General features: G+C 42.3%; 1 protein-coding gene across 2 annotated transcripts in view; it reads left to right on the forward strand.

Moving 5' to 3' along the window:
• SORL1 (sortilin related receptor 1) overlaps window positions 1-22,534 on the forward strand; it is a 178,335-nt gene that overhangs the window by 55,862 nt on the left and 99,939 nt on the right. For both annotated transcript variants that reach the window (XM_053593547.1, XM_053593548.1), the window contains exons 8-12: window positions 1,039-1,208; window positions 6,668-6,860; window positions 8,691-8,808; window positions 9,019-9,092; window positions 18,203-18,291. In XM_053593547.1, the coding sequence (XP_053449522.1) occupies window positions 1,039-1,208; window positions 6,668-6,860; window positions 8,691-8,808; window positions 9,019-9,092; window positions 18,203-18,291 (644 nt within the window). The remainder of the gene's footprint in view (window positions 1-1,038; window positions 1,209-6,667; window positions 6,861-8,690; window positions 8,809-9,018; window positions 9,093-18,202; window positions 18,292-22,534) is intronic.

The following is a 22,534-nucleotide window of genomic DNA, read 5'->3' on the forward strand; positions in this document are numbered from 1 at the left end:
TGCACAATAGGAATTTTTTTATTGTGCTCTATGACTTGCAGATGGCTAGGTTCCAAAAAGGGGTTAGATTTGGTCACAGACAGCTTGGAGAGAGCAAGAACAGAGTACAGGAAGCAGTCACGTGTATGAGGTTGGACAGCTAAGTTTGCAAAGTCATCCCAGGCAAAGTGCTACATACCTACCTCATGGCCGAATGTCACGGTGGTCACCTATGCACTCCCCTTGGGAAGCTGTGAACTGATGCCGGTGCCTAGTCCACCCTTTAAAGCAATTTTGGAACTCTTTCTGGAATGGCCTTCAGAGCTGTCCTCGAATGAGGTCTGACAATTAAGTTTGTGAACCTATCCTAGAAAAAGTGTTTTAAAGAGTGGAGTAGGCACTAACATGGGTGCACAGCTTCCCACTGGGAGTACCTTGAAGGTGACTATGGTGATGTTCAGCAATGAGGTACGGAGCACAGTTTCTGGGATGAGCTCCTGAGCTTAATCGTCTGACCTTGTAGTCAAGTGTTTGAATACACAGCATTATAACATGGAGAAAGGTAAGGAAAATCAGCATGGGCTGGGTGGTCAGGAGGGGCCCCTGGGGAAGGCTCATTGGAAGGCCTTGATATTGGCAGGTGGTGTGGTGCAAGTCAGTAGCCCGGAGGGGGCGTGTTCTTGGCTAGTTCCTATGGGTTCTTCTGCAGCCTACTCATCACCTCCAGGAAAATAAAGAGAAATGAGATGCGTACTCATCTATATTATACTAATGAAAAGATCTCATGGGAAAAAGGAGACATTATTAACTAAAAAGAGGTTTTTAGGTCCTTTGTGGAGTTAACTTTGTGCCCCATTTGCCAATCAGAGCCCTGCACAGTCCTGCCTCAGGGTCTCCGAAGGGGAAGTTGTCCAGGCTTCTTTGTCATGACTGGAGAATTTCCTGTGGACCCACTTTCATCACGGGGATGTTTGGAAGTCTTTGCTTTCGTGGCTGTAGCAAACCCCCACAGGGCCCACTTGTCTCTGACCTACGTGTTTTTGACTTTTGATTCCGAAGGAATATTACATCGCAGACGCCTCTGAGGACCAGGTCTTTGTGTGTGTCAGTCACAGTAACAACCGCACCAATTTGTACATCTCAGAGGCAGAGGGGCTGAAGTTCTCCCTGTCCTTGGAGAATGTGCTTTATTACAGCCCAGGAGGTGCTGGCAGTGACACCTTGGTGAGGTAAGGAGACCGAATCCCTCCTCTGCCTTCCTAGACAACACAACCCACAGCCTCTGTCTGGTTCATTTTCAACATCAGCTGCACACGTGGGGCTCACCTGTGAAGCTTTCAGGAACTCTGATGCTTGGTTCACATGCCGAGAAATTACAATGGAATTGGTTTGGGATGTGGCCTGGGTGGGAGGATTTTTTTTTTTGTTTTGAGACAGAGTCTCACTATGTCGCTCTCTAGAGTGCTGTGGTGTCATAGCTCATAGCAACCTCAAACTCTTGGGCTTAAGCGATTCTCTTACTTCAGCCTCCCAAGTAGCTGGGACTCCAGGCACTTGCCACAACGCCCGTTTTTTTTTTTTTTTTTTTGGTTGTAGTTGTCATTGTTTGGTGGACTTGGGCTGGATTTGAAACCGCCAGCTCCAGTGTACGTGGCTGGCGCCCTAGCTGCTGAGCTGCTGGCACCGAGCCTGGGTGGGAGGATTTTAAAGTGATCTGTCCATGCAGCCAGGGCTGCGGACCCCTGCTCTGAATGATGCTAGGGTAATAACCACTCTGTTAACCACTCCTGGAGGCTCCCTGCATTTGGTTATCTGGTTTTGTGGTCTCTAAGCCAGTGTGCAAGAGAACTTAGAAAATACCAAGTCAGTGAGAGCTGGTATATGTGGCCACGGGGCCCTGCCTCCAGCTGGGCCAGGTGAATTGATGTCATTACTCTTTTTTTCTTTTTAAATGTAATTGTATGGTGTTGTTTTATAGGAAAGGCTCTAATGTTGTTGACTCTTTGGAGCTGTTTTGCAGTCTTACCAATGGGCCTTCTTTGAGCTCCACAAAGAGTTGGGGGCTTGGAAGGGATGAGTAGATTCTTTGACGATCCATTCAGGGCCATTGATTTTCATTTACTGCTTGACAAGCCAGCTTCTGTGACCTGTATGACTGGTTAGGTTCCCTCCCTGCTCTTGAAAAGAGTCTCTTGTGTGAAGCTGGCTGCTCTAGGATGGAGTCTGGGTCTAAGGTCATGACCACCAGATTGGGGGGTGTGCCCTGTGTCTGCTGTCTCTGCTCTTGCGGGGAATTCATTCCATCTTCATTTTATTTAACAAGTATGCCACCCCTCTGTGCCAGACAGTGTTCTAGGTACAACAATGAAATAATGTATACAGCCATGAAAAATCAGAATGAAGTCCCTCTTCCATGGAGCTTATATGCTCGTTGGGGAAGACAGAATACAAGCAAATATGTGATACTCCTGGTAACGTGCTGAGAAGAAAAATAAAGCAAGATGAGGGGGTCGGGGTTTGCAAGGGTTTTCTTGTCTGTAGGCTGCTCCTGGAGTGGGGCATTTGAGTTCCATAAGGGTGGCAGCTGGGAAGATACCAGCTGAGCAGCAGCTTTGCAGGTGGCAGGGGCAAGTAAGCACAGTGCTGCCAGGATGGGACAGCCTTGGTGTGTTGTAGGAGTAAGGAGGAGGTGAGGGTGGTTCAGAGGCCTGAAGGAGGGAAGGGAGTCATGAGGGATGGGACCCAAGAGAACAGAGCTCAGATCCTGTAGGGACTTCAAGGGCATATGAAGAGAGCTTTGAAGTGAGAAGGAAGGTTTTGATCAGAAGACAGATATCATCTGACTTAACCTGTTATTTTTCTTTTTTCTATTTAAAAGACTTTGAATCGCATTATATAAAGAAAAGAACATTAAACAAAAGGATAGTGTCACAAATAATTTCAAGTGGGTAGGGCGCTGTCCCCATATACCGGAGGTGGCAGGTTCAAACCCAGCCCCGGCCAAAAACTGCAAAAAAAAAAAAATAATAATTTCAAGTGAACACTCATATGACTCATCTCTACAGTTAACCTCAAGGCTGTGTGGAAACTTGACTTCTTGGAGGAGTTGGGGGATAAAGGTGGGAACAGGAACACTAGTTGTGAAGATTTTGCACAAGGCCAGGCCGAGGGGATGGATGCAGGGTGGACCCAGGGCAGTTGCAGCGGAGATGGCGGAAATGGTCAGATTCTAAATATATCTGGAAAGTGGAGCCAGTGGGATCTGCTTATGTTTTGGAGGAAGGAGGGATATGAGAGAAGGAGGAGCCGAGGGACCCCTGTGGAGTGATGGCTGCCTTGTGGGTCAGGAAGAGTGGGGCAAAGTTCGGAGTGCAGCTTTGGACCTATGAGGCGGGAGCTGCCTGTTAGAGACCCACATGCCCAGCGTTCTACCTGGCCTCCAACAGTGCTTTTCCACATCCTGTTTCTTTTGCTTTGGAGGGGCTGTCTTCTTTTATTCTTTTGTTTTTCCTCTCCCAACAGACTCCAGGATTATTTATTATTTAATGTGTTATGAGCCATTGTTGCCATGATTCATTTTGATGGTCAGGTTGTCCCAGTTTGGTCAGGGACAGCTCCTACCACCTGGAGGCTGGTTCCTGTGTCTTTTTTTTTTTTTTAATAACATAAACACACCTGTTTTATTTTATTATTATTATTATTATTTTTTTGTCAGTTTGGCAGGGGCCGGGTTTGAACCTGCCACCTTCGGTATATGGGGCCAGTGCCCTACCCACTGAGCCACAGGCATCGCCCAACACACCCATTTTAAAGTGAGCCATTGAGTGGCATTGAGCACATTCACTGTCACCTCTATCTAATTTCAAAACATTTTCATTTCTCCAAAAGAAAACCCTGATGCCGATTAAACTCCCCGCTCCCCCGGAAGCCATCAGTCTGATTTCTGTCTCTATGGCTTTACCTTTTCTAGATACTTCATTCTTATGGAATCATATAATATGTGAACTTCGGTGTCTGGTTTCTCTCACTTAGCCTAATGTCAAGGTTTCATCCAAGTATAACATCTATCGGTACTTCATTCATTTTTACGGGTTAATAATATTTTCCTATTTTATACTTAAAATCACGCATCATTATCCATTAGGCCTTTTCTTCTTGACACTTTTTCTTTCTTACCTTGGAGAGCCTCTGACTATGGGGTAGATAAGCCACAGTTTGCTAAAGATTTCCTTGTCTTCCTCATTTGTTAGATAATCTGGGTGAATATCTTATGACAGAAGCCAGAGAGGGGGGTTCCTCAGGAATTAGTAACTTCATCTATGTGACTGTTGGGCCACCTCATATGTACAGATGGCCCTGAATATAGTTATAAAGATCCCCCCTGCCTCGCCTGAGTGTACAGTCAAGAAATTTAAAAGAGATTCATGTCAAGAGTCATCATAGGCCCACATCCAACTCAGCTTTCTTATTCTCCTCAGATTTTATTTCAGGACTAGAGAGTTTCAGATGTGCTCAGCTGAGTGGCATGTTGTCATCAGCATCTTGATCTCAGCCAGATAAAATGGGACAAGGGTGAATTAGCAGATTACATGGGTCATCTGGGTTAGAATAAACGTCTGTGGTATTTGAAATGAGGTATGCTTTGAATTAAACAGGAAAACGTGACGCCCAGGAACTGGTACTAATCTACTTAGAGAAATGGAAAGAAAATTCTTAGTAGGGATGACCCTGGCATTGGTGGTGTGTGCTGGGTAGGAATTTCGTGGAAAGCGGTGGGTAGATGTTGGCTACTTTGGGGGAACTCGTGCTGATGAGATGACAGGCCCGTGGGGGCGCCTGAAGGAGGGGCATGGCCCAGTTGGCGTGAGTGGTGGCCAGGGCAGGATGCTACGCTTAAGGGGATGCTGGCTGAAGGGGACCTGCTGGGTTTTGGCTCAAGGCACTCTGGGAAAAAGGGGAGAGACGCTCTGGTGAGGGCCAGTGAGGATAACATGGAAGGAAACAGACTCTCAGAGGAAGTACTTAGGGTACTGTTGTGGGGCAGGTCAAGAGGGGAAATTAAAGGATGGCTGGGACTCAGGGCCTGGGAGTATGTGTGGGACAGGAAGGCTGCTTCTTGGAAATAAAAGATAAAACTCCAGGAGTAGGACTGGGGGGAAGTAACAGGGCCTGTCAAATGAGGTAAACTCAGACCTCCCAGATCAATGACAGAAGCCCATAAACCTTGTGATGGCAGGTTTTCTGATGATAAAATCTAATGAAGTAAGCCAAAGTCAGCAGAGCAGGAAGGTGATGGGCCTCGGCCGGTTCCTAAGGCAGCGCCTGGAATCTGAAAACAGACCCTAAACCGCGTGTCAGAGGGTTTGGTCTCAACCTTGGCGGCGTACTTAGGATTCCGCTCTGTCTCAGTCAGGAGGAGCTTCGCGGTGCTTCCCATTTTCTTTTTCCTGCCTCACAAGTTGTCATTTGTATCTTTCTGTTTGAGGTGACAGAATAGTCACCCAGCTCAAGAGATGGCAGATGGTGGGAAAAAGCAATTCTCCGCCTTACTGTGTAGCCCAGTGGCTTAGAACTTCCCCTCCCCAAAAAGGGCCTTTTTAACCATGTGTGAACTATGGTTATAATTTATTAAAGATCCATTGTATCGTATTTTCAGTATATGTACTATTTTATCCCCAAACTACTTGCCATTGAAATCAGTATGTTTGCATCATGTTAAAGCTTGGGAGGGCCTTAGTCTTGGCTTCACTCTTAACAAATATAAACTCAAGTTTCTAGAGCTGTCCTGTTTCTTTTTTTTTTTTTTTTTTTTTTTGTGGTTTTTTTTTTTTTGGCCGGGGCTGGGTCTGAACCCGCCACCTCCGGCATATGGGACCGGCGCCCCACTCCTTGAGCCACAGGCGCCACCCAAGCTGTCCTGTTTCTTTATGAAGGAATTGACCAATTCTGTTGGGCTTCCTGAAAGAAAACGTTTCTGTCTCATCAGGGCATTGGATAATTAGGTTGTGAGTATCGGGGCAGTGGCTATGTAACCCTTAGACATATTCCTACAGATTGGGCTAAAATTTAACCCTCTACATTATTTGTGTCTTGCAATTCCGGCCTAATATTTTCTGTTCGTCAAGGCTCACAGGAGGATTTCAGGTCAATTTCCACGCTAAGGAAATAGACATGGCTCTTCTTTTGCATGTTATATTCCTTATTCTAACCCTTCTGTTAGGTGTTGTTGATTAGATAAGCATCTTGGCCCTCCAAGTTAAAAAAAAAAATCACTTTTTAAAAAAGAACAGATTGTTTAGCTTTGGAAAGGAGTACTGATATATGCCACAACACGGATGAATCTTGAAAGCATTATACTAAGTGGAAGTAATGAGAGGGCCGCATATTGTGTGATTCCATTTATGTGAAATACCCAGACTAGGCAAATGCCTGGAGACAGAAATCAGACCAGTGGTCGCCTTTTCTCTAGGGAGAGAAGCAGAAAGGGGGAGTGACTGCCAATGGGTCAGGCGTTTCCTTTGGGAATGATGACAATATTTTGGAACTAAATAGTAATGATGTTTGCAGGGCATTGTGACTATACTTAATCCCACTAACTTGTATACTTTAAAAGGGTTACATTTTGTATTATTTATAATAACAAACATATCAATTCAGGTTCACAGCCGTTTCTTTTCTCTTACTGTAGGTATTTTGCAAATGAGCCATTTGCTGACTTCCACCGAGTGGAGGGGTTACAAGGCGTCTACATTGCTACGCTGATTAATGGTTCTATGAATGAAGAGAACATGAGATCGGTCATCACCTTTGACAAAGGGGGAACCTGGGAGTTTCTTCAAGCTCCAGCCTTCTCAGGATATGGAGAGAAAATCAATTGTGAGGTATAGATGCTTCAATCTTGTTTTTCTTTTTATCACAAGGGAAAGAGACCTGATAACGTGGTAGTTTCCTAAATCAAGCATTTATTGGAAGAAATGCGGCATCCCGTAATACTCCGTTAATATCCCAGGGAACAGACTTGGATCTGGAGTGCTGCCCTCGCAGTTCCCGAAGTCTGTGCCCAGGCACCACCACCGCCACTGCTGGGCAGAAGGAACTCAGAAAAAAAAAACAAATAGTACACATTTTTGGAGGAACTGTAACATTCTCCTTAGCCAGTTACCGGTCTTTTAGATTTTTTTTTTTTTTTTAATTTGGCCGGGGCTGGGTTTGAACCCGCCACCTCCGGCATATGGGACCGGCGCCCTACCCGCTGAGCCACAGGCGCCGCCTGGTCTTTTAGATTTTTGAATTTTGTTTGTCCATGGTAAACTGTGTGGCTTCTCCTATACGCTGTATCTCTGGCCCTTGCGAAAATTCTTTTGGTGACTCTTGCCCTAGAATTTACTTCTTGATTTTTCTTCTCTATTTTGGAGTCTTGATTTACCCCATCAAATCTAATTTTGGAAAGAGGCAGGCTGTAAATAGATACAGGCAAATATCTAGGTGACTCCCCTTCCCTCAGTAGTGTCATCAGACCTCAGGAGCTCAGTGTGTTGGGGCCAGGACAGTGGGTGTGTGAGTTTTGAATATGCTATGGGGGTCAGGATTTAGTTGAATAAAGTTATTGGAATCATTAAAATCAGTGAAATTTTATTTCACTGACCAGTGAGTGAAGTAAAAAAAGCATTATAATGACTAGATTCACTGTAGGACAGTTAATCAGCTTTAGTTTCTACTTTTGAATTTAAGTGGTAGAAAGAATGTATAGGAAGGGCTGAGTCTGATTATCTGAGGATATAGAAACTCACAAATGAATAGACTTCCTTGCAGGTGAAGAAACATGAGTCAGACAGGGGTGTGGACCAACGCATATTTCTTTGAGACCCAACCTTATTTGCTCTAGTTTTCATTGGCCAAATTGCGAAGCTTGCAAGATGGCTATTTGTCAAAGATCCTTTCATGACAAAAATAAGTAGATCCGGCAGACTTTGTCAGAGTTTTTGCCTGACCATATGCATACAGCGTTCCCTTGTTTAGAATTCTGGCCACATCTGAGTAACATTGAATAGTCACTTTTTGGCCAGGAGAATTGGGCATCATCACATAGCAAGAGGCCTTGTTCTGATTGTTTGCAGGAGAACTATTAAAATGTATATAAGTGATGCAGGCCAGCCTTGCCCTGTACACCTGCACATGTGTACGAGTGTAGGATACTTAAAAAAATTAATGCTAATCCTTTGGTGTTTATATCTCAGATGTTGTACAGCTGGCAACTTATCAAGGAGAATTTTTTACTTTCAGTTCTTTTTTTTTTTTTTTTTCTTCTGATGTGATAATCGGAATCATATTTGAAACACATCTCTACCGACTTAGACAATAAATATCATAAAATCATTTCATTTCTCTTTAGTTCTGAGTCACTTCAGAGGATCTCTGGGTTCTAGCAAAAGAAAAGGCTAGATGACATCTTTCCCATCTAGTTGAGTTGACCCCGATTTCTAATTGTTATTCCTTGAGAGTCTCAGAGGCCTTTTCATGCTGTTACTTTTCTCTTTCCTTTAATGAGAGATGTATGTGGGTTCAGGTGATTCTGTCTGTGCAGTGGGGATGGAGACGGCCAGCTGAGAGTGTGGTTTCCGCTGGGCTAGGCCTCCCTGCTCTGTGTCCAGTTGCAGTGTCCTCAGGCCTCAGGTCACAGGCTGGCACTCCCTGGAATTTTTGTTCTCCAGCTTTCCCAGGGCTGTTCCCTCCATCTGGCCCAGCGCCTCAGTCAGCTGCTCAACCTCCAGCTCCGGAGAATGCCCATCCTATCCAAGGAGTCAGCCCCGGGCCTCATCATCGCCACTGGTAAGTGTGCTTTGCCTGATCTCACAAGGGCTTCTGCTGTCCAGTTTTCTGCAGCCAAATACAGCGTGATCACCCACATCTCCAGTGGCAACTGCTCTTCGTGGTTTTATGACGTTCTCAGTTGCTAGTTACTACTCAGAATTTCTGGTTGGGCAAGGTGATTATCTGACGTTCTTGAAATTAAAAATAATGGTTCTTCTTGCATTTTAGGTTCAGTGGGGAAGAACTTGGCCAGCAAGACAAACGTGTACATCTCTAGCAGTGCTGGAGCCAGGTGGCGAGAGGTCAGCCCCCGACCCCTCCCCTGACCCTGGTTTTGTGTGAGAACATGGACCGTGCCTCTACATTTTAGAGACACATACGGCCCATGGTAAAGGCCAAGAATACCTCAGTGTCAAGTAAGGGAGGTACCTACAGCCACTTATAAGTTGTGCTGATTTGTAATTATAGGTATTTTAAATAAGAAAACAGACCCTTTAAAAACTGAATTTTGTCAAATGTACGAAGATTATGAATTCCATGAGGGTGAAGACGAGGGCTGGTTTACTCACTTCTTTACCTGCAGGACCCAAGAGTGGGTGCTCAATCAGTATTTGTTGAATATATCAGAAAAGGACAGTGTAGTGGTATCAGGTCTGAAATGGGCTGTTTTTACCATTTTTTGGCACGTGATTGAGGTTGAAGTCCAACCTCTCCTTACTGGGCTGTGCTGTGTGATTTCTTTTATCTCTTTCTGGGCTATGGGAGCAGAGCCTGCTTTTGCCTTACGGCTGTATAACTAATTTGGATCCTTAGACACTCACTATACCAATTCTGAAGGTGAGGCTAGTTCTCTAGTCCCCAAATGCTAATTCAGCTTTGGACATCAGAGCATTTCCATACTTGCAAAAAATTATTTTTCAGCAGCCTCCTGTGATTTATTAAGGCCAAGGCAAGTCTGTCTGGTTTCGTTTGGTGGGGGTTGTTTTTGGTGGTGACCTTCTCTATGCCAGGAGCCACCAGAGTAAAATGTAAGAGATCACTGGACAGGAATTTATTGAGGATGACCAGGAGGCTGAACATGGCGCCAGGAGTGCTGTGGAATTCAGAGGGGGTAGCAGGTAGCGTTCCCATCCTCATGGTGCTTCTTGTTGGGGGTGCCATCTACGTACTTTCTTATTTACCCTGTTTCCCCGAAAATAAGACAGTGTCTTACTTTAAGGTGTGCTCCCAAAGATGCGCTAGGTCTTATTTTCGGGGACTTCTTATCTTTCCTGTAAGTAGGTCTTATTTTCAGAGGATGTCTTATTTTCAGGGAAACAGGGTAAATGTGTAATACGTAAAGCAGTAATAATACCCCATCTGCATGGGGCTCTTTGTAGTTTACAGAGGCCTTGTCACACACCTTATCTCCTTGGTGGCAGGTGTACCCACCCTCCAGCTGAGAGATGGGACTCTGATGATATATCTGGTGTGGCAGAACATGAGTACCTTTGTAGTTGAAGGAGGAGTTGGTGAAGAAGACCAGAGTGGCCAAAAGCATGAACAGTTTGGAATTGGAATTCTTGGGTCCCCCTTGTCCTGCTCCCTTGGAAAAGATTAAGCAGCTGGTTTCTCCTTCCTTGGAGCCGGATGTTCCTTTTTGAAATTGGGTGTGGAAAGAGGCCTGTGATTTGTCTGTAGCTTCTGCTGTTGGTGTAATCTGGGATTTGAACATCTGCAAGTGATTTCCTTCTGGGTAGAAGCAGAGTCTTATTCTTCCTGCACTGAGAAGTGGTATCATCTGGCGATGGCCGGGGCAGCCGTTGGTGCCTCCCCCAGGTGTGCAAAATGCCTGCCAAGAAACAGCCAGAGACTTGATTTTGGGAGCTAGCAGAGATCTGAGTGAGGGATGAAAAGGTTGAGACTGTATCTGTGTGAGTGGGCATCTGAGTCCCTGTGGGAGCCTGCATTGTAGGGGGACAGTCTAGGTTGTGTGAGGGGGAGGGGGTGGCAGGAAGAGGACGCAGTGGACAGAATGCGGCTTGGGGCACTGATCAGAATTCTGGTTCTCCTTTTAATTAGTCCCACAAATTCTCTGATTCTTAGAGTTCCCTTTCTTGTGCTTTTTTCTTTAACAACTTTATGGAGGCAGAAGTAAGGATAGTAAACTGCCCTTGTTTAAGGGGTACAGTTTGATCAGAATCGATTGCCATTATAATTAAGATAACAAACATTTCCATCACCTTCCCTAAAGTATCTTTGTGCTCCCTGGCAATCCATCCTCTACACTCTTGTCCCTGTCTACTTCTGTCGCCATAGGTTATTTGTTGGCATTTTCTAGAATTTTAATAAATGAACTCATATGTCTTTTTTTTTTTTTGGCCTGGCTTGTATCATTGATCATGGTGATTTTGAGTCCCATCTGTACGGTTTCATGTATCATTGGTTTGTTCCTCTTTTTTTTCTTTATTGCTGATTAGTATCCTATTGTAGGGATATACCACATTTATTGATCTATTCATCTGATGATGGACATTTTTGTATTGGTTACAAATGTAGCTTTTCTGAACATTCATGTACATGTTTTTATATGTACACATTTTTTTTTTTTTCATTTATCTGGGGCAAGTAACCTAGGAAGGGAATGGCTGGGTATGTATTTAACTTTTTAAAGAACTATTGAGTTGTTTGCTATTTTACAACTTTTATGTTTATACTTTTTTTGGGGGGGGGGAGTAATAGTTCTCTAAATTGCTACAAGAGGGATGGTAAATCCTCTACTGTGTTTGTGGAATTATCTATTTCTCCTTTAAATTCTGTTAATTTTTGCTTTATTTTGCTATGTATTTTGAATCTCTGTTATGAAGTGTTTTTGAATCTGTTACTGTCTTTTCTGATGAAGTGTCCCTTTTATAATGATGAAATATCCCTCTTCTCTTTATCTCTCATAGTACTCTGTTTTGAAGTCTACTTTACCTGACACTGAAATAGTCACTCTTCCTTTATGTTGACTGTTTGGGAAGAACATCATTTATCATCCATTTACTTTGTAAATATCTGTGTCATCCTATTTAAAGTATTTCTTACAGGCAACATATAGTCATATAGTAGGGTCTTGCTTTTTTATTCATTCTGCCAAACTCTGCTTTTTAACTGAAAAGCGTAAGCCATCACCATTTAATAGTAATTGAGATGATTAGATTTAGGTCTGATATTTTATTATTTTTTATCCCTCCTGTTTATCATTCCTCTGTTTCTCCTTTCCTGTCTCCTTTTATATTACATACGTATTTTTAGTATTCTATTTTCATTTAGGTATTTTAAAAATTACATTCCTTTGTATTTTTAAGTGGTTTCTCTAATGACTAAGACATATATATCTAATGTTTATAGTAAAAAAAAAAAAAAAAAATTTGGAAGCCTCATATTCATAGAAGTTCCTTTTCTTTTCTCCTTTTATGTGTATCATCATCATACATTGAAATACTCATAAAATAATATCTTAAATTGTCATAAGCATTTTAAAGAATTTAAGAGGGAAAAAAGCAGTCTTGAATATTTACTCAGGTATTTATCATTTCTCTTGCTCTTTCTTCATTCCTGCAGATCTCCGTTTATCCATGGGAAATTTTCATACAGCTTAAATTACTTCAGCATTTCTTTAGAGGAGGTTTATTGCCTATGAATTTTCTTGATTTTCCTTCATTTGAAAAATCTCTGTTTTACCTTACCCTTGTTCCTGCAGGATATGTTTGTTGGATATAGAATTCTGAGTGGACAATAAATTTCCTCCAATACTTTAAAGATGTCTTATTGTCTTCTTGCTTCTCCATTTTTTGATGAGAAACCTGTTATTTCAGGACTCATTCCTCTGTGTGTAACATGCCTTTTTTTTTTTTTTTTTTTTTTTTTGCAGTTTTTGTCCGGGGCCAGGTTTGAACCCGCCACCTCCCGTATATGGGGCTGGCGCCCCACTCCTTCAGCCACAGGCGCCATTTTTCCACATGCTTTCAGGATGATTTTTTCCTTCTCTTTGGTTTTCAGCAGTTTTGTTCCATGTCTAAGAAGGGGCTTTCTTTGAGAGCATCCGGCTGTTTGGATATGCTGATTATGAATTTATAGATTTCTATTTTTTACCAAATTTGGGAAATTTTCAGCCATTATTTCTTCAGGTATTTTTTTCTGCTTCAGTGACTTTCTCCAGTTCTTCTCAGACTTGAGTTACACAGACCTGTTGTTATTCTTCCATGGGTTCTTGGAAATATTTTTTAAATTAAAAATTTTTTTAAATTTAATTTTTAAAATTTAATGAATGAATTTTATTTTCATTTTACAGAGTCTCACTTTGTCACCCTCGGTAGAGGGCCGTGGTATCACATCTCACAGACCTCAAACTCTTAGGCTCACACAGTCTTTCTGCCTCAGCCTCCTGAGTAGCTGAGACTGCAGGCATGTGCCACCACACCTGGCTAATTTTTCTATTTTTAGTAGAGAGGAGGTCTTGCTCTTGCTTAGATTTGTCTTGAATTCCTGAGCTCAAGGGATCCTCCTGCCTCAGCCTCACAGAGTACCAGGATTACAGGCATGAGCCACATCGTTTTTAAAAATCTGTTTTCCTGTATGTTCTTATAGAAATTAAAAAAAATTATAAAATATGTATAGTTTACCATCTCTTACTGTTTTTCAGGTTTACGGATCAGCAGTAATATAATATGTTTATATTCTTTTTTTCTCCTTCCTCTTCTTCTTCCCTCTCCCTTTCCCTGGCCTCTGATAACCACCAATCTAATCTCTATTTTCATGAGATTGCTTTTTTTTTAGCTTCTGCATTTGAGTGAGAACATGTGATATTTGTCTTCCTGTACTGGCTTATTTCACTTAACACAGTGGCCTCCAGTTTTTATCTGTGTTGCTGCAAATGACAGAATTTCATTCTTTTTATGGCCAAACAATGTTCTATTGTGTCCATAAAGTTTGTGCGCAATTTAAAATAGTTTTGCATTTTTATTTTTATTTTTTATTTTTTTCAGTTTTTGGCTGGGCCTGGGTTTGAACCCACCACCTCTGGTATATGGGACTGGCGCCCTACTCCTCTGAGCCACAGGCGCTGCCTAGTTTTACATTTTAAATTGTACATGAACTTAAGGACACCCAGTATACCACATTTTCTTTATCCGTTGATGGGCACATAGGTTGATTCTATATTTTGGCTGTTGTGACTAATGCTGCAACAAACATGGGAACAGAGATCTCTAGCTTTTTTATATATTGATGTCTTTTCTTTTAGATGCATTGCCAGGAGTTGAATTACTGGATCCTATGGAAATTTTCTTTTTAGTTTTTTTTGTTAATTGTTGGGGATTCATTGAGGATACAAAGAACTGGGTCACACTGTTCCTTTTCGTTTTTAAGGAACCTGCATACTGTTCTCCATACTATCTGTAAATTTATTTACAACCGACAGTATATGAGGCTTCCTGTTTGTCCACATCCTCACCAGCATCTGTTTTTGCCTTTTCTTTTTGATACAAGTCACTTTAACTGTTGTAAGATGATATTTCACTGTGATTTTTGGTTTGCATTTCTCTGAACATTTGTGATGTCGGCCCTTTCTAATTGGGTTATTTACATTTTTGCTGTTGAGTTGTTTAAGCTTGTTATATGTGGTACATTCTGGTTCTTAATCCTCTGTCAGATGGATCGTTTGCAGATATTTTCTCCTGTTCTTTGGGATGTCTGTTCAGTTTGTTGATCATTTCCTTTGCTGTGCAGAAGATTTTAATCCCAATTGTCTGTTTTTGCTTTGTTTGCCTGCACTTTTCAGGTCTTACCCAAGAAATTTTTGCCAAGGCCAATGCCTTGGAGCATTTCAGCAATGTTTTCTTCTATTAAATAGTTTAGGTCTTAGATTCAAGTCTTTAATCCATTTTGATGTGATTTTTGTGTGTGGTGAATGATGGGGTCTAGTTTCATTCTTCTGGATGTAGTTACCCTGTTTTCCCAGCACCATTTTTTTTAAAAGGGCTATTCTTTTCCTGTTGTAAATTCTTGGCACCTTTGTCCAAGAGGAATTGGTTGTAAATGTGTAGATTTATATTTGGGTTCTCTATTCTGTTCCATTGGGCCATGTGTCTTATTTTTATGCCAGTGCCATACTGTTTTGGTTATGATAGCTTTATAATGCATTTTGAAGTTGGATAGTGTGATGCCTCCAGCTTTGTTCGTTTTGGTTAGGATTGCTTTGTCTATTTGGGGTCTTTTGTGGTTTCATATAAATTCTAGAATTTTTTTTCCTATTTTTGTAAAAAATGTTACTGGAATTTTGATAGATTGCATCGAATCTATAAATTGCTTTGGGTAGTGTTGTCATTTTAACTATTAATTTTTCCAATCCATGAACCTGGAATATTCTTCCATTTTTTTGTGTGTGTGTGTCTCCTATTTCTCTCATCACAGTTTTATAGTTTTCTCTGTATATATCTTACCCTTTAGGTTGGATTGATTCCTAGGCATTATATATATATATATATTTTTTTTTTTTTTTTTTATTTTTTTTTTTAGCTGTTAGAAATGGGATTGGTTTTTTGATTTCTTTTTTAGATGATTTGCTATTGGTGTACAGAAATGCTACTGATTTTTGTATATTGATTTTTTTATCCTATAACTTTACTGAATTCGTTTATCAGTTTGAGCATTTTTTTTTGTTGGTGCCTCAAAAGAGTTTCTCAGTTGAGCAAATATACTTCTTGATTTCACAATTTCTGGGTTTTTAAAATTATTTCAATCTATTTGTTAAGTTTTTCAGCTGAATTCATGAATTGCTTCTCTGTGTCATCTTGGAGATCACTGAGTTTTCTTCACAAATTGCTGTCTCGTGAGGGCCAGTTACTGGAGTTTTGCTTTGTCCTTTGGGGAAGTCATGGTCCTTGTTTGTGGTTGTTCTGTAATTGTACGTCTCTGTCTTTGCATTGAAGGATTATTTATTCCAGTTATCCGTGACCTATTTTAGTTTTTATTGAATACATTTGCTTAGTGAATCTTCCCTGCTAGGTTGCTGCCTATTTTTCACTCTAGGTGGCGCCTTGAGCCCAGGTTCGCTTCTGCTCTGGTTATGATTGGTGCACCTGTTACAAATGGAGGGCGTCCCAAAGGGATTATCCCAGCAGGGTGGATAACCAGGCAGTGCGTAGGCGTTTGTGTCCAGGGAACCTGGGCAACAGTCCTATAGCCACTTGTATTTGGCATTTCCTTTGTCCAAGAGACAGAGCAGAGTTTCAGGCCTGGGGATGGTTTCATCCCTACCTCCTCTGGGGTATTTCTGCCTTCAGGCAGTTGTGAGGCTGCCCGTGGGTGAGGCAAGGACCCATCTTCTGCCAGGGAGGTGGGAAAGCTGGCTGACCACCTCAATATTACTTTTTCTGGGTTGTTGCTGATGAAGATCTTGGGGCTATATATTTGCCTTTGTTTTCTTGGTGAGGGGAAGAGAAGCCAGCTTGCCCATATGCCACCATTTTGGAGTTGGAAGTTCAACAGTCCTTTATGTTCTTTAGAATAGATAGCAGCTGTTGGTCTGTATTTATCTTCAAGTTCACTGATTCCACTGTCATTTCTACTCTGATATTGAGCCCATCAATGAATTTATTTTAGATATTATATTTTCTGTTAAAAAGCTTCTGTTTGGTTCTCTTTTTTTTTTTTTTTTTGTAGAGACAGAGTCTCACTTTATGGCCCTCGGTAGAGTGCCGTGGCCTCACACAGCTCACAGCAACCTCCAACTCCTGGGTTTAGGCGATTCTCTTGCCTCAGCCTCCCAAGTAGCTGGGACTACAGGCGCCCGCCACAGCACCCAGCTATTTTTTGGTTGCAGTTCAGCCGAGGCCGGGTTTGAACCCGCCACCCTCGGTATATGGGGCCGGCGCCTTACCGACTGAGCCACAGGCGCCGCCCGTGTTTGGTTCTCTTTTAAAAAATTGTTTTCACTCCTCTAGGAGTAATTTTTATCTTTTGTTCATTTCACATTCTTTTTCTGCTTCATGGAACGTGGTTATAATAGCTATTTGAAAAATTCTATGTAGGATTGGTACCTGTTGACCATCTTTTCCCTTGAGAATTGGGCACAACTTGTGGAGATGTGTGTGTGCTATATGTTGAATAATTTTGGTTTATATTCTGTACCTGTAAATGAAATGCATGAAATTAAATCTTCTGGAGGCTGATTTTTTTTTTTTAAACACCGAATGAGCCTGTTAGGATCTGACCATCCTGTCTTGCTTTTTCTAGTTGACAGTTCAAATCTTCATTTAGTCTGCTAAGCCTTTGTTCTGCTGGCTAGGGTGTGAACCTTTATAGGTTAGAGGTTAGGCTGAGGCTTATGTGAGTTCATATACAGAATTAGGGGTAAGTTTACTTAGGTGATGCTGCCCCTCTGGGATTCCATCCGCATTTTCTCCAGTCTACTTGGGCACATTTTCCTGGTCCCTTTAGCAGAATCAGTTTCTTTTGAAGTTTAGCTCTTTGGCTAGGACTGAAGTGTATTCCATGACTGGGGCTTCCCCCTAGGTCAATGCCACGCCGAGGACCCACAACTGTGTGCCCGGCCTCTCTAGGTTTTAACTCCCTTCCATAAGCTGCCTGCTTTTTTCAGCATCCCTTGGAAGTCGCTTTTTGTGTTTCAGAGTTTCTTTTTTTTTTTAAATACATATATATATATATATATTTTAGCTTCTGCACAGCCAAGAACATAGTAAGTAAAGCAAGCAGACATCCCTCAGAATGGGAGAAGATATTTGCAGGTTACGTCTCCGACAAAGGTTTAATAACCAGAATCCACAGAGAACTCAAACATATTAGTAAGAAAAGAACAAGTGATCCCATCGCAGGCTGGGCAAGGGACTTGAAGAGAAACTTCTCTGAAGAAGACAGGCGCATGGCCTACAGACATATGAAAAAATGCTCATCATCCTTAATCATCAGAGAAATGCAAATCAAAACTACTTTGAGATATCATCTAACTCCAGTAAGATTAGCCCATATCACAAAATCCCAGAGTTTCTTGTTGGAATTAGCAGGAAGGAATGGGCTATAGGGGGCTCATACTGTCATAGTAAAACTGGAATTCTAGTTGGTTAGTTTTTAATAATTGGTCCGAGAGAGTCAGAGATTTGGGCCTGAGTAAAAACGCTGTGTACAGTTTGTAGTTTTAGTATTAACCCCTTTTCTTTTGATTTGGGGAAAAAAATTGAGATACCAGAACTTGCTTTGGCCATCCCCAGGACTGCGTGTAGCGTATGAGACAATGTGTGTGATGTGTGCTGCAAACTGCAAACTTGTATGCAAATGGTTGGCGTCGCTGTGTGTGTGCACGTACGTGACTTTTGCACAGTTATCTCCACAGCAGTGACATGTGACATAAGCACTGGCTTTTCGTCTTTAGGCACTTCCTGGACCTCACTATTACACATGGGGGGACCACGGAGGCATCATCATGGCCATTGCCCAGGGCACAGAGACTAACGAGCTGAAGTAAGTGTCTCTGATCCTTTCTTTTAACATCTAACTGTTCTCTCAGAAATTTATGTCTGTGATTATTATTGTCTTTCTACAGCATGAGCTTGTTGAGAGTACAATTTTTGACCTCTAGAAATTACTTAAAACGTTCCTTATCTATAAAATGGAAATAATAATATGCCCTTTCTCTCTCGAAGGGGTATGGTCAGGAACAAGTGAAATTATTTTATTGATTTGAAAAGTTCAACTCTATATAAAGAACTAACAATGACTAAAAACATACTTAGAGACTCTTCAATTTCCTTTCTTTTGCCTTGTGTGTAACACAAAGATTTACTTATAGTGTGAGTAATTAACAAATAATTCACCAGTGATAATTTACAGAATGCATGTAACTTGATAACCAGTTGACTTTTGCTGTGCTGCGTTAGGTCTTGGAGATTCCCATAGATGAACCAGAAGGGCTGGTTGGACTTAATGGCTTCATTTCACAGATGAGATAACTGAGGCTTAGGGAGGTGAAGTCACTTGCTCAGGCTCTTCCCCTTGGTTAACATCAGAGGCAGGGTTAGCACTTCCGTCTTCAGATTATATCATGTATTCTTCACAATATATTATTCTGAAAAGCACAAATATCAGGAGTTTGTAACTTCTACCCTGGTAAGTTTTGGTTTTATCAGAGTCAGTCCTTCGATTACTTTTGTCTGAGTTACTGGACAGTTAATGTCAGGTTGGGGCAGATTGGCCCTACTTCTCCCTGTTTTTGAGCCAAACCCATTAGATAGATGACTGAAGGAGGTTGAGAAGGCTTCTGTAATCATCTTGTTTAATGCAAGGGAAAAGCTTTCTTTTCCTTTCTCTTTTTAGAAACAGAGCCAGCTGCAAGAGAGACATGGGTGGTGTGGAAAAAGAGATCACAGTAGCTGGTTTTTCCCCATGTAGTTAATTTGACGTGTGCTGAGCAGCCTGGCTGCAAAGAGGGAGATAGAACAAAGCTCTGGCGTTTGGGCGGCACCCGTGGCTCAAAGGAGTAGGGTGCCAGCCCCATATGCTGGAGGTGGCGGGTTCAAACCCAGCTCCAGCCAAAAACTGCAAAAAAAAAAAAAAAAGCTCTGGGGTTCAGCATCCCACCTGGCTGTTCTCTGTTCTGTGGAGCTCAGGTCAGCCGTTTTTTTAGAGGCAGGAATCGGAAGAGGAGGCTCTGTTTGTACATTACACTCTGTTTCCATATTCAGATTGGCGTTTGCTCAGATGACGACTGTCACAAAGCACAGTACTTCCCACATTTATACTGTCATTTACATAGCCACTCATTTAATTCTCATCTCACACAGTTAGCAAGCACTAATTGAGCCAGGTACTGTGGATCTAGAGATAAATTGGGTGCTGTCCCCCACCCTCTCGCAAGATAGTCCAGGAAACGATTGTAGTCGGTACACTGCTATGTGTAAAGGCCATGCAGGGGACATAGTTGGCTTCCTAGGAATATATTTCACCCTCTGTATGGCTCTCAGATTTCAGAGTCCATTCTCGATTTTCCTTGTTTAACTTCTCTACCAATTACATTTGCATTCCAAGCTGGCTCCTCTTTAGGACTGAGTGTGATTTCGGTCCTCTTACACCATCTGTCGGTGCATATGTGCTCAGGGAACGCAGCGTCATTCTGCACTAGCTGGAGCAAAACATGATCAGGAAAATAAACCTGCTGCCAGCAAATCATAATGCCCTCCCCAGACATTTAAAAATGACTGTGTGGTTGTAGACTCTGGGGGATTACGGACATTGTAGCATTCTTCTGTTCCCATAGGTTGTTTGGAAGTGTCTGTAGCCACAGTTCAAATAAATCGCTTGTAAACATGGAAATACACACAGGCTTCCTGCTGACAGGTGCATGTGTCCCAGCTATCAGCCTGAGCGTGGCCTGAATCTGTGTAGCCACCTGGCATTGACTCAGCGTGTTGTTCACGGAGATGTTTTGCTTCTCCTGCTGCTCTGAAAAGCAGGAAATTATATTGAAGCCAGTTCGTATCCTTAAAGCAGCACAGTGATTTACTGTGATGCCTGTGCAGGCGCAGCAGCTGCTTCTGACAAAACTGGATTTCTGTCGTTGGTCTATGAGGACTTCAGGCCCCTTCTCCATTTGGCATCTCCAACCCCAGTGATCTCTCTTTTGAGTCTCATAGCATTTATTGGCTGTCTTATTCATGGGGCATTGATCCTAAGCTGGTTCCTTTGGTTAGTTACATTTTCATTATGTGCCTAAATTCTTCAACTTGTTAGGAAGGCCTTTGAAGGTAAGTATTTCTGCTCTGTACAGGTTAGTAGGCACTTAGCAAATCTTTAATTGAAATAGGTCATGCAGATTAAGTCTTCTGAGATGACTACTTTGTGTTTTAAAAACTGATTTGTAAAACTGAAAAGAACCTAGGTAGTGTGCCAGGTACGCAACTCCAAGGGAGACCCCTGCTGTTGGGCTTCATGGAAATGACAGTTCCTGGAGTAGGGGCTCCCTGGAAATGTGCAAGTTATCTCAGGAGGCTCCAGAAACAACCTTGTCCCTCTTTTTCCATTTTCGCTCAAGGGAATAACTGATTAGTGAGGAGTTAGTACCCTGGCTAGAACTTGAGCATGTTTCTGTTAGGAATCATTTTGGGTTAATTACACAAAACATTTGTTGAACATCTACAATGAACCAGATGTTATACCAGATATCAAGGACACAGAGGCGCGTGGAGCCTTGTTCAGAAGCTGCTTGTGCCCCCTGTGGCTCTGCGGTTTCTGAGCTAATTGGAAAGAGAGGCTGGGAGTGGGTTTTTTTTTTTTTTTTGAAAGGCAGAGAGGGTTTCTAACCTGACACTTAACCCATCTTTAGGGCGGAAAGCCAAGTCAGTAATGTCAGTAACTCTCAAATGAGAGGTAGCAGGGACAGAAGTTGAAACCTTGCTTAAAATAAGAGGGTTTGTTTTGTTGTTCTTTTATTTTATTTTTTTATTAATATTAAATCATAGCTGTGTACATTAATGCGATCATGGGGCACCATACATTGGTTTTATAAACAGTTTGACACATTTTCATCACACTGGTTAACATAGCCTTCCTGGCATTTTCTTAGTTATTGTGTTAAGACATTTATATTCTACATTTACTAAGTTTCAGGAGGGTGATAGGTGGGATTACACCTGTGGTGCATCTTACAAGGATACATCTGAAACTTTGTTGTTCTTTTAAATTATTCATGTCTTTCTCTCCGTGATTAGCACAGATAACTAAGAGCTGACGGCTGTTTGTCTCAGCGCTGCGTTCATTCTCCACGGAGACTGTTACCTTTGTTATTGTTAATTGAAACTGAGAGCGAGGAGTGGAACGCTTTGTTTTGCTGTTGTGACTACACATCTGAAATGAGCAAACGAGAACCTGCTGGGACCTCTCACTCATTCAGTTGCAGTTAGCACACTGCTGCCGTGAACTGCTCAGGGGGACTCGGGAGCAGCATCTGTAGCCTTCTTCAGAGAAGGGGGTGTGTGTTTTTGCACCCTGACCCAAAGATCCAAACACTAGTTTGTGGCTCAGTCATGAAAGATGAGATCAGTTTCTGTTTCTTCTCTGGTTTGCTGGTCAGCGTGATAATACTTGGAACTTGCCAAAAGGGTCTTTTCTCTACGGAGATTTCCGATTTCCTAGGGCTTGCCTTTGAAATCCTGAAATGCCCCTGCAAAGGCTATCTGCAGCAGAGCAGCTGTCTTTTCTGGACATCAGTTCTGGAAGCAGCCCCGTAGCTCCACAACGAGGGAAGTGGCAGTTAACCTTGTCACTTGATCGCAGCACCTACTGCCCGTAGTAACACCAGTGCACTTGCAGACAGAGCTGTCCTCTACTTCATTCTGACCCCCTCTTCTGCTTCTTGAGGTGTAAATGAGCAATGGTTCTTATTACCTTTTAACTGTTAAGACATCGAGAGACAGGGTTAAAAAATTAATACCCCTCTGTGTGCTGGAAAAGGTACCAGGAACCAAAATGTGAGTAAGAGGTCTTGCTCCTGATGAATGGCAGCCTGGTGAAAATGCTCACAGACTCAGATCATTCTAACAGAGGGTGTCAGATGGAGGTGAGCACTGGGTGCGGTGAGAGGCAGAATTGACGCCAGGCAGTGCTATCTGGGAGATAGGGACGGAACTTGAGCTGAGACAAAAAAGGTGAAAAGCAAGCTGGGAAGGCTTGTCCAGGGTTAGAGATTCCTTGAGCAAAAGGGGAAGGGTGG

Source organism: Nycticebus coucang, chromosome 6 (assembly GCF_027406575.1).
Source record: "Nycticebus coucang isolate mNycCou1 chromosome 6, mNycCou1.pri, whole genome shotgun sequence".
NCBI classification, from domain to species: Eukaryota; Metazoa; Chordata; class Mammalia; order Primates; family Lorisidae; genus Nycticebus; species Nycticebus coucang.